At 36.5% G+C, this 15,140-nt stretch overlaps 1 protein-coding gene and 1 long non-coding RNA gene across 3 annotated transcripts in view; one reads left to right on the forward strand and one right to left on the reverse strand.

Moving 5' to 3' along the window:
• LOC124619196 overlaps positions 1-15,140 on the forward strand; it is a 55,974-nt gene that overhangs the window by 12,311 nt on the left and 28,523 nt on the right. The window lies entirely within an intron of this gene.
• The window catches only part of LOC124619192 (centrosomal protein of 89 kDa-like), a 102,562-nt gene continuing 99,413 nt past the window's right edge, over positions 11,992-15,140 (reverse strand). The window contains exon 11 of the mRNA XM_047145412.1: positions 11,992-13,443. Within this exon, the coding sequence (XP_047001368.1) occupies positions 13,428-13,443 (16 nt within the window). The 3' untranslated portion in view covers positions 11,992-13,427. The remainder of the gene's footprint in view (positions 13,444-15,140) is intronic.

Genomic DNA, 15,140 nt, shown 5'->3' on the forward strand with positions numbered 1-15,140 from the left:
CTGGCTGTGTTCTCGTCATCTCTGTTTGGTCCATTGTGTTCGTTTGTTGTGTAGTGTCTCTTGTGGTTTGTTTCTTCTGATCAGGTTCCTAAGGAGTCTTTTATTTTGTATTGTTTCCTGTGTGATGTTGAGTTGTTCCATGTCATTTCTTACTTCATTCATCCATTTGTGTGTGTGTGTGTGTGTGTGTGTCTAATATAGGGGCCCACCAGACAGTTTACATCTATATTCTGCAAACCACTGCGGAGGGTAAGTCCCATTGTACCAGTCAGTGGGGCTTTTTCCCATTCCGTACAAGTATGGAGCACGGGAAGAATGGTTGTTTAAATGCCTCTCTGCATGCTGTATTTAATCTAAATCTGTAGTTCCACCTCATAAATCAATCTGAAACTGTTACACTATACCATGAAGTTAAATCGTATTTTCTAATTCTCCAATTTTTTGGACTACAAGAAAAGATAGTTAAATTTTGTTATTTCGTATCTTCCAAATGTTGCCTTGTCTGTAAATAAGACTGAATATACAAACCAGTATGGTGACTTCTGCAACAAACAGTGGGTCTAAGACTGGCAGACAGAAAGACCCTTCACACGCCGCATATGGTATGAGATATAGTCCAGACTATGGTGATGTGTTGTGTGTGTATACTTGTGTCTACTTAGACAGTCTCCAGAATGTATTCTTTCTGGTCAGGTATACAAGCAAATCTTGTTGTATAACTTGATCCACTATTTGTGGGGCTCTGGATTGTGTCTCAGAAACATAAATGTAAACTGTAACAAAGGTTGGATGACTTGACTATTTTCTCTCTGAAATCATATTTTGAGAACAACTGTGCAGCCTCACATCTATTACCATTTGTGTCATCATACATAAAAATCATGTCTGCCTGTTTACAAAATGAACTTCCTGCCTCAATTAAACAGAACACGTTTAGCTATCTCACAACAACTAGACACACATGAGATGTCTGAGACAGACTAATCTCATATGTAAAGGGTGGGTGTGATTAAAATTTTGCTAATTGAGAGGGCTGCCCATAAAAAAAAGAGTAACTGTAATCCAATGAAACATTATGGGAACATTTGTAAGGACATAAGGAAGAGAAATGACAAATAAATCATTGAAAGAAACGCAGTTTAATCTCCACTTGGGGGAGGGGAGGAGGTAATATTTGTTTAATTGTGTATCATGCTTACATTCCAGGTTACAAACATTGCTCAATGTGATGACCATCTGCATCCACGACAGCCTGGAACCACTCTTGGAATTGCTCTTACCATGGTATGTTTGTGACATACCTGGTGCACTCCTTGAAGAACACACATTGTGTCCAACATTCTCAACCATGGCAATGGTAACTTTTTCAACAATTTGCGGTGCAGTTGGTCACTGGCCTTTCCCTCGAGCAATTCACATATCACGAGTTAATTTGAACTTCCAAATCAACTCCATTGTGAGAGTGGGACTCCTCATATTCCTTTAATCCTTGATACTCGCGGCAGCTCTATTGCTGTTGTTATGATAAAAGAGCTTTAGGTGAAAAGCTCTGCTCACTTTATCCAGACTCATCTTGACTGTCTGCAACCATAATGCATAGTGATGCTCGTGTTTCAATCCTACGTCACCATACAAGTACTGGCACTCAACAGCAAGTCATAACACTACCACTGCTAACAATGCAAATCCTGGAGCACACAGTCTGGACATCATCCCTACAGTACAGTAAATAGTTTTCCATCTACACTGTCTTAAGTAGCATTGTATCTTAACCCACTAGTGCCGGAATTAATTTCTTTGTGATTTTTTGAAAAAATTGCGTTATTATGTCTGTAAAAGGCATAAATTACACAACAGAGTTGTTTCAACGAAAGTCATTACCGCCATTAGTGAGATATTTGATGTTGCCACATGGCAACGCTATGCGCTTTCACTACATAAATTTATATGGATTACAATTTCAACTAAAATAAGTAGGTTATTGAAATTTCTTATTACATATACAAGTTTTGTGCAAATTTATTATTCGGTCTTCATCATACAATTGATACTTAACACAGTACAATTAATAATCAAAAATCAAACCTTGAACTCGGCATTATTTTACATGAAATGGAATAAAACAGTCAATACACAATCCCACATTACACTTTGAACACATTGTTCTCACAATAGATTTACAGTCCTTGTGTGCACACCTTTTCTTCTTCTTTCCTTTAGTGTGCTGGACGAGGTGGTCAGTCTTATCAAACCTAATTGAATGTGATATGCGGCTGTCGGAACATGCCCTCGATGCAGATGGTCTCCCGGCTCCTTTTGGTAAAGCTTCGTGTCTTTGCAAGTACACTGTTGCTACTTCTTTCTTGAAATCAAGCTGAGAAATAGTTTGGTTTCTTGCTTTATTATACAAAATCCAACTGTTTTGTATGGCGACATTTAACATCCATGTAAAGAGACATCAGTACCATTTCATGCTTCTTATTGCAGTGCCATGGCATGCTAGATTCTGATCCATCTGATCAGTACCTCCCATATATGTATTATATTTGGCTACCAGTTTTGGTCTGGGAATCATTATATTTCGCTTTTTTAGTTGCAAGAATCTCTTGACTTGGCTAACTTCTTGTGCACCACAGGAAGAAGAGATCATTGTGACAACTGAGTTGTCCAGCCACCACACATATAATAATCCATCATTCTTCTCTATGCATATATGGGGGCTCAACAAACACATCACCTTCAATATCGTCATTATAAAGAATCGCAAGCGCCTCAGCAAGTGAGAAACCTCTTCTAAAACAAAAAAGAGAAAATTCGTCCTTTTACTGAGTACAAGCGCCTAGCGTTGCCATACGGCAACACCGACATTCAAACGGCCTAAATAACGCAATTTATTTCACAACAAGCAGTAACCTCCAAAGAATATGTATTTGAGTATTTAAAGCACAACCATACTAAAAAACCAAATTATATATCGTAAGTTACTGTGTAAAACATATTTACTCGAACTTATACTCCATTTTTCTTCGTCACTTCAGCAAACGACGACTTCCAACACTGCTTACGCCGCAGAATTTAAATGGATTGTTAAAACTGTTGCATTGTAGTGATCTTTACAGTCTTGCGGAACGGAATCCAGTGCTGCCAACACTATCGCTTTGTTGATGTTGTGGAATCAACGATTTTAAAAAAGTGTTACAAACGTTGCCATATGGCAACGCACAGCGCTAATGGGTTAAAACCACCCTGTACATAAATATAAAAAATAAATGTCTCTCCATAGAACAACATCTTCATTAAGGATACAGTTAGAGCATCAACAGACTGTCTCCAGTTAATATTATGGATTGATTAGCTAAATCTAAATCCAAACTATGCAAACCATTGTGAACTGCATGGCAGAGGATACTTATGAATTTAATGGTTATTATGGCTTCTTTCTGTTCCACTCACATACATATGGAGCACATAAAGAATGATTGTTTAAATGCTTCTGTGCATGCTGCAGTTAGTGTAATTAGTCTAATCTTGATCTCATGATATGTGGGGAGTGATACATAAGGGGTTATAGTATATTTATAGAGTCATCATTGAAAGGTGGTTCTTGGAACTTTGTAGGTGGGCTTCCTCAGAATAGTTTATGTTTATCTTCAAGTGTCTGCCAGTTCAGGTTTTTATGATCTCAAGGACTCTCTTCCATGGGTCAAAAAACCTGTGATCAATTATGCTGCCCTTCTCTCCATACCTCCAACATCCTCTGTTATTTCTGTTTGGTAAGGACCCTCACACTTAAGCAACATTCTAGGATGAGTGTTTTGTAACAAAGATCCTTTGTAGATTGATTTATTTTACCAATGAACCAAAGTCTGCCACCAGCTTTTCCTCCAAATAAGCCTATGTCATCGTTTTGTTCAATATCCCTACAGAATGAAATTTTCACTCTGCAGGAGACTGTGTGCCCTATGAAACTTCCTGGCAGATTAAAACTGTGTCCCGGACCAAGACTCAAACTCGGGATCTTCTGTGAAGTTTGAAAGGTAGGAGATGAGTACTGGTGGAAGTAAAATTGTGAGGGGGGTCGTGAGTCGTGCTTGGGTAGCTCAGTTGGTAGAGCACTTGCCCGCACAAGGCAAAGGTCCCGAGTTCGAGTCTCGGTCCGGCTCACAGTTTTAATCTCCCAGGAAGTTTTAACATCCCTACAAGTTATTACACACAGGTATCTCTACGAGCTGACCAATTTCAGTTGTGACTTGTTGATATTGTAGTCATAGGACACTATGTCTCTTAGTTTTAGGAAATGCACATTTTAACTTTCTGAACATTTAAAGCAAGTTGCCAATCTTTGCACCACATTGAAATTTTTACAGGATCAGACTGAACATTGGTGTGGATTTTTTCAGATGGTACTTTATTATAAATAACTGTGTCATCTATGGAAAGTCTGATGTTACTGTTCATATTGTCTGCAAGGACATTAATAAACGACATGAACAGCATGAGTACCACCACACTTCTCTGGGTCTCATCTGATGTTACTTCTTCATCTGTTGATGATTCTCCAGCCAAGGTAACATGCTGCATCCCCTCTACAAAGAAGTCCTCAATCCAGTCAAAAATTCTGCTTAATGCCCCATACCATGTTACTTTTGAAAATAAGAGTAGGTGTGCAACTAGTTAAATGCTTTCTGGAAATGAAGAAATACTGTGTCTACCTCACTGCCTTTATCCATGGCTTTGTGGATGTCGTGAGAAGAGTGTGAGTTGGGTTTCATGTGATGGATATTTTTGTAAATCATGTTGGTTGACATCGAGAAGGTAATTCTATCCAAGAAACCTCATAAAATTTGAGTTTAGAATATGCTATAAGATTCCAAAACAAATTGATTTTAAGGATATTGGTTGATAATTTTGTGGATCAGGGTTGCCACCATTGTTGTAGATTGGCAAAACTTGTGTTTTTTTTTTTTCAACGACCGGGTGTAGTTTTTGTTTGAGAGATCTATAGTAGGTTATGGTTAAAAAAGGGGACAATTCGGCTGCAAATTTGGTGTAGAATCTGACAGAGGTTTTATCTGGCCCTGGAGCCTTGCTTGATTTTTGTGATCTCAGTTGCTTCTCAACACAACTTTACTAACATCTATATCATCTTAGCAGTGGTGCAAGAATTATATTGGGACAATACTTCACATGGATATTTCTTTGTAAAGGAACATTTGGAAACGGAATTGAGCATTTTTGGTTTTGCTTTTCTACCCTCAATTTCATATCCTGTCTCATCCATCAGTTTCTGGACTTTTACACTGGTACCACTAACAGTTTTTACATTTAATCAAAATGTCTTTTGGTTTTATAATAGTTTTTTCAATAATATCTGCTATGATAGTTGTAGAAGACTTCACGCATTGTCCTCTTGACAGCCAAATGTATTTCATTCAGCATCCCTCTATCTATAGCCCAATGCTTTGTTTTACATCCATTTTACATCCATTATGCAGTAGTTTCTGTTTCTTCAAAAGTTTCTGTACAGGTGGTTGCACACCATAGAAGGTCTCTTCCTTTGAGTACTGTTATACTAGGCACACACTTATCATGTGCATGGCCAAGTATTCTTTTAAAACTGAGCTATAATTTTTCTACATGCTTCTGTCCAGAACTATATGATTCACACTTCTCATTGACAGATGACACTATTGCCTCTTTGTCCACTTTGCTGAACATGTAAATCCTATTTATTTTAGTTGTCTTTATTATTTTGGTAATCACTCTTGCTACAACTGCCTTATGGTTGCAGATACCAGTTTTGATATGGACATCTTCAAAGAGGCCAGGTCTATTTGTTGGCATTACACCAAATGTAGTTCCATCATGGGTAAGCTTCTGATCTATCTGTTCTAGGTATTTATCAAAGAACACATTTAGTAAAGTTTCACAGGTCTTCCGGCCATGCTCATCTCTTACAAAACTAATATTTCCAACTGATTGTTGGATGATTAAAGTCTCCACTGATGATGACAGTATGATTGAGGAACTTACATTCCAGTGAACTTTATTTAGTTTTCTATAATGTTTTTGGCTACATCTGGAGTAAGTACTGGGGTCCACAGAAGGATCCGATTATAAGTTTATGCCCACCCTTGATATTTCATATTTACTCATCAACCACTGATCATGTACATGGACAGGTTTTGACATGTGTATAGTAATAAGATTTTACATTAATAATTAAATTTATATTTTACATTAAAATTAAATGTTACATTTAGCATCACCATAGTGTTACAGAATTATTCTACTTCATACACACAGCTATTGATTAATAGGTTCTGTACATCCCTCTGAAAAGGAATCGTATGATAGGTGTCTCACTGCAAGAGGTATTTTATTATATAGCTTCATGCCAGCATATTTAAAATGACTGGCGTATTCTAAATCTATATTATTTCTATTTCTCGTTCAATAATTGTAAGTCAAAGTCTCTGGCTGATTTTTCATTGAGACGAGACAGGCTTTAATAAAGTGGAAAGCTACAGTTGATATTTTTAGTTCTTTGAAATGTGACCGGCAAGACTCTGTTTGGAATGTCTGTAATTGTTCTCACTGCGTTCTTGCCACATAAACACCAATTTTGCACCAAGAGTTGGGCTGTCATTATAACTCACAATCAGAATCATTTTTTTTGTATATTTGTTTACATAGATGTTTTTCTCATTTTTATGTAACTGATATGCCCCCAAACTTAATAAATATATTTCTGAAACGCCCTGTGGATGGAACTCAAATTTATTTCCTGATTCTTCACTTTTAATGAATACTAGTTAACAATAATTTGCAGTCTATTCTGACAGGCAAATCATGTGTGAAAAATATGCTAATTACATTACAGCTGATAAATTGTACTAAGCTACATTTGTTGAGATATGATACGTTGCAGGAAGTTTGGAAAAGTGGGTTTTGGGAAGGGGGCAGAATATACGTTCAGTAGATTAGTAAATTAGTAAATGAATTATCAGACTGAGTAAACGTTGGCTACAATAAGAACAGAAATGTATAACTGATCACTTGTGTCTCATTATTACAGCCTGTCATTTTTTGTAGCATTTTACTAAGACCCAGAACATGTCAGTTTCACCATCATGAACAAATAGCCTATTGCGCCTTAACAATCAAACTTGTGATTTATTCCTGTAACAACTCCATTTATTCATTTTTATCTTTTGAATACTAATTTTGAGATGGAACAAACTGCAGGAATTCCATTTAAATTTCACAAGAACTTTGTTGTAGCTCCATCTGAGGAACACTAAACAATTTTCAAGTCAGTTTGGGCAGTTGGTGTAAGAGATTAATACTTGGGTTCACACTTTCAGGCCATACAATGTGATGTGTAGCTATGTAAATAAGCTCACTCAAAAACTTACTCCTTACAGGTAAAACAGAAAAAGCTGATGAATTTTGTCATCAAATCAACTTACTTACAGATTTCAACATATGAATCACAGAAATCAGAAACAGAAATGCAACAGCAAAATGTGCATTGAATGAAAGAAAAGAACAACTCTTAGTGAGCAGAAACAATAATCTGTCAACACAGAAAACACTTAGAAGCTAATGTGACACTTTGGACAGAAAGAAAAACATGTAAATACTTTCTGTGTTGAGTCACATGAATAGTGGGAATCAAGTATGTGCTAGTAAAAGGACACATGTAGACAAGAACATACCCAGAATCTGAGTCAGGTGGAGGGCGGGAATGCTTATCATATTACTTTTGTGCAATGTGGAGGAAATGAAGGACAATTTCTTGAACAATAACACTCAAAACCATTGTATTTGTTAATCACCAAACATACCAATGCTACCACCTAATACATACCTACAATCTACAATACACATAACTGAGGAAGTAGTTTATATAAGATTTTTATATATTATTTGCTCTCAGGTAGGCAATGTGAATACTTTTTACAATCATAGTTTTAGTAGTTTTTGACACTGACTAATGAGATGAAAAGGATATCATGAACTGAAGGTACAAGGCTATTGTAGTCTTTTAGAGTGCAGAACGATCTGGCATTTTCAGTCCAAGTTTTTATATTTCGTGACAAATGGCTCCAGATATTTTGTTAAGACAAAGCAGACAATGACGTATGCACTCTGAACAGACAATGACATATGCACTCTGAATATGTGATATAACTTGGGGATCTCTGATTTTATTTCTTTGTTTTGCTTACACATGTGAACTTCTGGGATCCAAAATTTTTACCACTGATGAACCATTACCTTGGCAGGCACCACTAGGTGACAATACTTCCAGGTGCCGTGGGAAAACTGACTGTCCCTCTCAACTCGGGGCCTGAGTGACGTATTTCCATTAAGTATGGGCCCAAACCTCCTCCTTTTTCTCACAACAGGTGAGCCCCGTGACCTGACTCTCTTCTCTAGTCTTCCCCAGCCAACTCTTATTTCTTCCATGATGAAGTTAATTGCAAAAGCTACTGTTGTTGTTATGGTCTTCAGTCCAAAGACTAGTCTGATGCAGCTCTCCATGCTCGACTATCCTGTGCACGCCTCTTCATCACTGCATAATTACTGAAAACTACATCCACTATCAACTGATCCCTTCTTTTAGTCAAGTTGTGCCATAAATTTCTTTTTTCTCCAATTCATTTCTTCGTTTCAGTACCTCCTCTTCTGTTACGTGATCTGCCCATATAATCCCCAGGAGGAGGAGGAGGAGGAGGTGGTTAGTATTTAACGTCTCATTGACAACGAGGTCATTAGAGCACAAGCTCAGATTAGGGAAGGAAATCAGCTGTGCCTTTTCAAAGGAACCATCCCGGCATTTTTCTGAAGCGCTTAAGGGAAATCACGGAAAACCTAAATCAGGATGGCTATATATGGGTTTGAACCATCATCCTCCCAAATGCAAGTCCAGTGTGCTAACCACAGCGCCAACTTGAGTTTGGTCTAATCTTCAGCATTCTTTTGCAGAACCACATTTCAAAAGTTTCTACATTCTACTTGTCTGAATTGCTTATTGCTCATGTTTCACTTCCACAAAAAGCTACACACCTTCTGAAAAGACTTCCTAACACTTAAATTTATATTAGATGTTAACAACTTCCTGTTTTTCAGAAACACTTTTTTGTTATGGGCAGTTTGCCTTTTATATCCTTCCTAGTTCGTCTGTCATCAGTTATTTTGCTGCCAAAATACTGTTTTTAGTGTCTCACTTCTAGTGTCACCAACTCAGAAGTATCAAAAGTAGGACAGATAAAAAATCTGATTGCCAAGCAGCAGCAGGAGAACACATGCATAAAAATGAAAGATTTTACTTATGCAAGCTTTCGGAGCCAGTAGCTCCTTCTTCTGGAAGAATGGTTGAGGGGGGAAGGAAGAGGGCTGAAGAGAAAGGAACTGGAAAGGTTTAGGAAAAGGAGCAAAATTTGGAAAAACCACCCAGAATGTCAGGTCAGGGAGACTTAGCACACGGAAGGAGAAGGAAAGACTGATTCTTTTCCTCTCATCCCGTCCAGTAAGTCTTTCCTGACCTGGGGTTCTGGGTGACTTGTCTGACCTCTACTCCTTTTCCTAAACCACCCCAGTTCCTTTCCCTTTGGCCCTCTTCCTTCCCCCTCAATGTTTCTTCCGGAAGAAGGAGCCACTGGCTCCGAAAGCTTGCATAACTAAAATCTTTTATTTTTATGTGTGCATTCTCCTGCCTCTGCTTTGTGAGTAGATTTTTTTATATATCCAGTTACATTATATTGTAAACAATTGATTACTTTCATTGTTATAAGAGAAGGACAGTGCTTAATAAAAAGCAAGATATTAGAAAAAATCGTTTATATTTTACAAACTGGGGTGATAAACATGCTGTAATATCAATATGAGTAAAGAAATCCATTGACACTCTTCTATAGTGCTGAAAATGGTATTTAATTTTCACAAACGCACTGCAACTACCTTGAAGTAAACTCAGTCTTTTCCAGTAGTGCTTCCTTTGAAAGCACATTTTTCAGTAGAATTTACTGTGAAAGAACAGCTGAATTGTTATCAGAAGAATATACAATGACAATCCTCACCAGACATTCAACAACAGTACTTCACTACAATTCTCAATGGATTAGTGCTTCTATACACTGTAACATTCAGAAAGTCCAACTTCAAATATTTAACTGACAAGCTTTTGTTGCACCATTTCTCCAAACAATCACGTCATTGGTAGCAATACTCATGAGAAATATATACCCAAGTGTGTGCAACTTATAATTCAGTTCAGTTAAGCTAACTGAAATTCTGTAGATGGTGAAATGCAACATCGTTACTAGAAAGCTGGATGATTTCTAAAAAACAAAAATGCCAGACAGACATTACAGAAAGCATCAAAAAGCTGGACAATTTGGAAAAAAACTGGAAAGTTGGTAACCCTACTGACTTCCTAATCCAATTCCCACATTATCACCTGTTTTGATACGAATCTCTTTTCAAGACACTATCCATTTTGGTCAACTGCTCTTGACCGATTCTGACACAATTACTATGTCATCAGCAAGCTTGAAGTTATTAACGCATCTCCTTGAACTTTAATTCCTTTCTCTGTGTTGTCAAAAGATTTGTCTAAATCTACAATAGCTTTGAATAGTTTTTCTACTTTTAAGCGTTTCATTGACATTGCTCCTGAACATAAAGATCGCAAACTTGTGTGAACACATTAAAGTGGGTAATGGTGTCAAATATTGTGAACATAAGTGTCAGAGCTGGTACTGTGCCTCCTTCATGAAATTCTGCTGGTCAAATATCTTATCTGCCGACAAAATAATGATGGAGTTATTAGAACTGTGTGTGTGTGTGTGTGTGTGTGTGTGTGTGTGTGTGTGTGTGTGTTTACATAAAATTTCATCAAATGTTCAAATCTTTCAATTAAAACACAAGTAATACAATTGGATATGTGGTTGACTCACTCAGAAAGAACATAGATGAGCCAGCCACCCTGATAGTACATTAAAAACTTTGCCCTAAAATTTTAGGGAACAAGGCTGACATTTCACAGAATCTTAAAACATAATACAGTTGTCACGCTGTCAGATAAAACAGAGCTAATCTGTAGGTAAACTAGCTGTTATCCTCTTGTTTCAGGACTATATACAAAGCAAGTGGGCATAAATGGTGAAATCCTGCAAACATGTTTAAACAGGGTTATTCTCTAGTAGTTTTAGTGGATCAAACTGGGAGCAAAGGCAACACTCTTTATGGTTTAGTTCAATGTAAGGTCTTCATCAGAAAATAACAATGATCTGCACACTTACGAAGTCAATACTGAAGGTCCCCCCCCCCCCCTCTCTCTCTCTCTCTCTCTCACACACACTCACACACACACACACACACAAACAAACAAACACACAAAATGTAGGATAATCTGCTATAAAATTTATGATGAGAAAACTCGGTTCAATTTGTACTAAACATAGGAGAATCTCTGCACAGATACACAGTTAGTTAGTTTCATGTTCCATCGATCATTTGCACGATAAATTTTAATGATGTGGAATGAATCATTTTATATTAACATCACAAATTATTTTGTAAATGTGCCCAAATGCTTATCATTTACTGTAAATATGCCCAAATGCTTGTCATTTACAAGTGTTTAATATTATTAAGAGAGACATACAGATGTGACTTAATAATTCCTACCTACCACCTTCCATACATGACAATAACAGAAATTTGTACTAGTCATTAAAACTCGTGGCTACAACATTGTGCACACCTTTTTCTGCTCAATGCTACATTAATGTGGCATAATGAATTTAGTTTCTTCTTCTAATATTGTAATCATGTACTTCATTGTTCCCTTTGAACAGCAATGGATTATTTACAACAAATTTCATAATGGAATAAATGTACTGTGTAGCAGTACCCAGCATGTCTAACTCCTTAAACAGATGTCTACAAGATGAGCATGGGTGAGCACCACATGTTATTCTTACAGCAAATTTTTGCCCAATAGTTATAGACACCAAAGGATTTCGAAGTTTCCAACGTATTTATTATATTTATCACTGATGTAGCACCTCTAGATGTACAGAACTGAGTATGTTGTGACTTTTTAAAATTGAGGGCGAGACTATTCACAGAAAACCACTGAACGACACATCTGAGAACTTTGTTCATCGTTTATTTTGTTTCTGTATGTATGCTTGGAATTATTACAATACTAGTGTCATCGCAAACAGAACTAATTCTTCTTCTTGTATATTAGATGGAAGATCATTTACACATATGAGGAATGATAGTGGACCTATGATTGAGTGTTGGGGAACCCAATACATGATTTCTCCTCAGTCAGAATAATGTCCCTGGATTACATTGGTTGAATTACTAACTACAACTATCTGTGTTCTCTGGGTTAGATAAGCCTTTATCCATTGGCTGGCTGTACCACCAATCCCATAAAACCTCAGTTTACCTAGGAGAATATTGTGACTAACACAGTTGAATGCCTTAGATAGGTCGCAGAAAATACCACCCATTGCTATTTTGTTATTTAATGCTTGTAAAATTTGGGGAGTGAACATGTAAATTGCATTCTCATTAGGACAACTCTCCTGAAATCCAAACTGATTTACGAAGGCTATTACTGTTGCTCAGGTAAGACACCATTCAAGGATACACCACCTTCTCAAAAATTTTGGAAAATGATGAAGCAGGCTGGTAATTGTTAACATCTCTGTACTTTTCTTGTGGAGGGGTTTAAGAATGGCATATTTCAGTTTCTTTGAAAAATACGTTGAGTTATTATTGCATTACCTATCTCAGCTAAGACGGGGCTTATTATAAAATCTTTAGTACTCCATTGAAAACACCATCAAGTTAAGATGAGATTTCATTTTTGAGAGAATATATAATTTTCTTAATTTCAGCTAGAGAAATTGCTGATATATCTGTACGATTGAATTTTATGAGTTGCTTTTTCACCATACTGCTGTGAAGTTCCTCTTGTACTGTTTGTCCCTATGTTTTCTACACTAATTAAGAAATGATTATTAGATATTTTTGCTATCTGTGAATCATCCTTTATAGCCCTTCCATTCAATTCAGTGGTGATGTCATCCTGTTGTGTGGTAGGCCATCTTGTCTCTCTTTTCACTACATTCCATATAGTCTTAAGTCTGTTGTGAAAACTCCTTACACTTTTTGCATCTGTCGTTCCCTGTTATTGTATGATATATATTTTTCGGTGACACATCATCGTCGTCATCTGTCACTTGGGCCTTGGAGACCATATGCATTCTCTACATTCCTCTTCCAGTGCCCTCTGTTCCTGGCTTTTGTATTCCATTCTCCTTTACTAATTAGATGTCCAGCCCACATCAGTCTCCTCCTCTTGATCCTTTGAGCAATTAGTATAACAACCAATATTAGTAAGCGTCAACCCTGTAGAGAATACTTCATTAAGTATAATATACTAACAGTATATTCATTATATGTTCTAAGGACTATACTGTTTGTTAAAGAAAATATGGAGCACAGTATAATAAATAGTGATATCCTCAGTTATAATAGAAGGAGGAAAGAGGATTACCAAATAAAATTCAGAAAAAAAGCAACCGATCGTAATCCATTTTCTGCTGGAAGATTTTTTTACAACAGACTGCCAAATACCATAAAAATGTTAAAAGGAAACATATTTACAATAAAATTAAAGCAGCTGTTAATTGGTAAATGTTTGTACTCCATCAAGGATTTTTAATGTTGTATGTACTTTATTTCTACTACTAAACTATTATTATTGTTCATATATGTACTGACTGACTATGTCAATGACTGTAAAAGTTATTATGGACAAATAAACCATTATTATTATTATTATCATTTGACTAATATCAGCCTGTTGATGTAGCTCCTTCAATTCCTGGTTTTTAAGTATTCTCCACTCCTGTGTTTCTGTGTCTCTTTTGGGTCCAAAAAGTCTCCTTAATATTTTCCTTTCAAAAAATAGTAATTTTTGTTCACCTGCTTTTCTAAATGTGAAGCTTTCTGACCCATATAGAGCTACTGGCAGAATTACACCCTGATATAGCCTAAGTTTGAAGCTTCTGGAAACAGCTCTACTGGATAACACATCTTGTAGGCCAAAATAAGCTTTATTTGCTGCTGCTATCCTCACTTTAATTTAAATTTCCATTTTATTCTGTTCATTGATGATGCTTCCCAAATATTTAAAGGTGTCTACTGTTTTAAAAGTGAGATGATCAATTGTCAGTGCCTACCATCATTGGGTGCCTTATTCACGACCATGTACTCCGTTTTCTTCTCATTAATTTCTAATCCTGTTTGCCTTGCAATGTTTCTGTAGGTACTTGTCATAAGTTGTAGTTTTTCTTTGTTTCCACTTATTAGGACAATATTGTGACACATACAAAAAAAAAGTAATGAAGACAGCTGAATATCGGGCAAAGATCTATGCCTTTGACTGGCACACACAAGCGAACAGGAATGTGCACCCCCCTCCTCAAACTCACCAGGACATTTACTATTGATTACACTTATTTCTTATTACACACTTATTTCTTATCTACAAAACGAATTCAGTTCAAAAGTGTTTATCGAATTAGACTCAAGCACAACAAAGGGCATCATGAATCAGCCAAACAAGAAGTATGTTACAAGAAAATTTTATTTATTGTCGAAGTTAAAATCATTTTCTACTTGAGTTATGACTTAATATTTATATTTAATTATTTTGGACCCAGCTGAAATGTTAACATAAAACAAAACCGGACTAGTGCAAATAGGACTTCCACTCTAAGGGTTCTGTACAAACCTAATTATGTATGAAATGGGAAGCAATGGCATTTTTTCAAAGCAGCTGTTTTTTTTCCTAATGTACATATATAAAGTAATCTACAAATAATTGCCATAATTATTGTTGTGGGTGGATTGGTGCAAGTCATAATCTGCAGTGGCTGCTTCTCACTGTTAATGGTAATGCGACTTGTTCCACATTCCTGAAGACTTTCCTTCACGATGGAATTTAAAGAACAAAATAAGTGAGCAAATGAACAAATCTTAACATTAACTACCCAAAACATTTTACTCAAGTTATACATGTAATGTCATAAAACTGCCAG

This window comes from Schistocerca americana, chromosome 6 (assembly GCF_021461395.2).
Source record: "Schistocerca americana isolate TAMUIC-IGC-003095 chromosome 6, iqSchAmer2.1, whole genome shotgun sequence".
Lineage (NCBI taxonomy): Eukaryota > Metazoa > Arthropoda > Insecta > Orthoptera > Acrididae > Schistocerca > Schistocerca americana.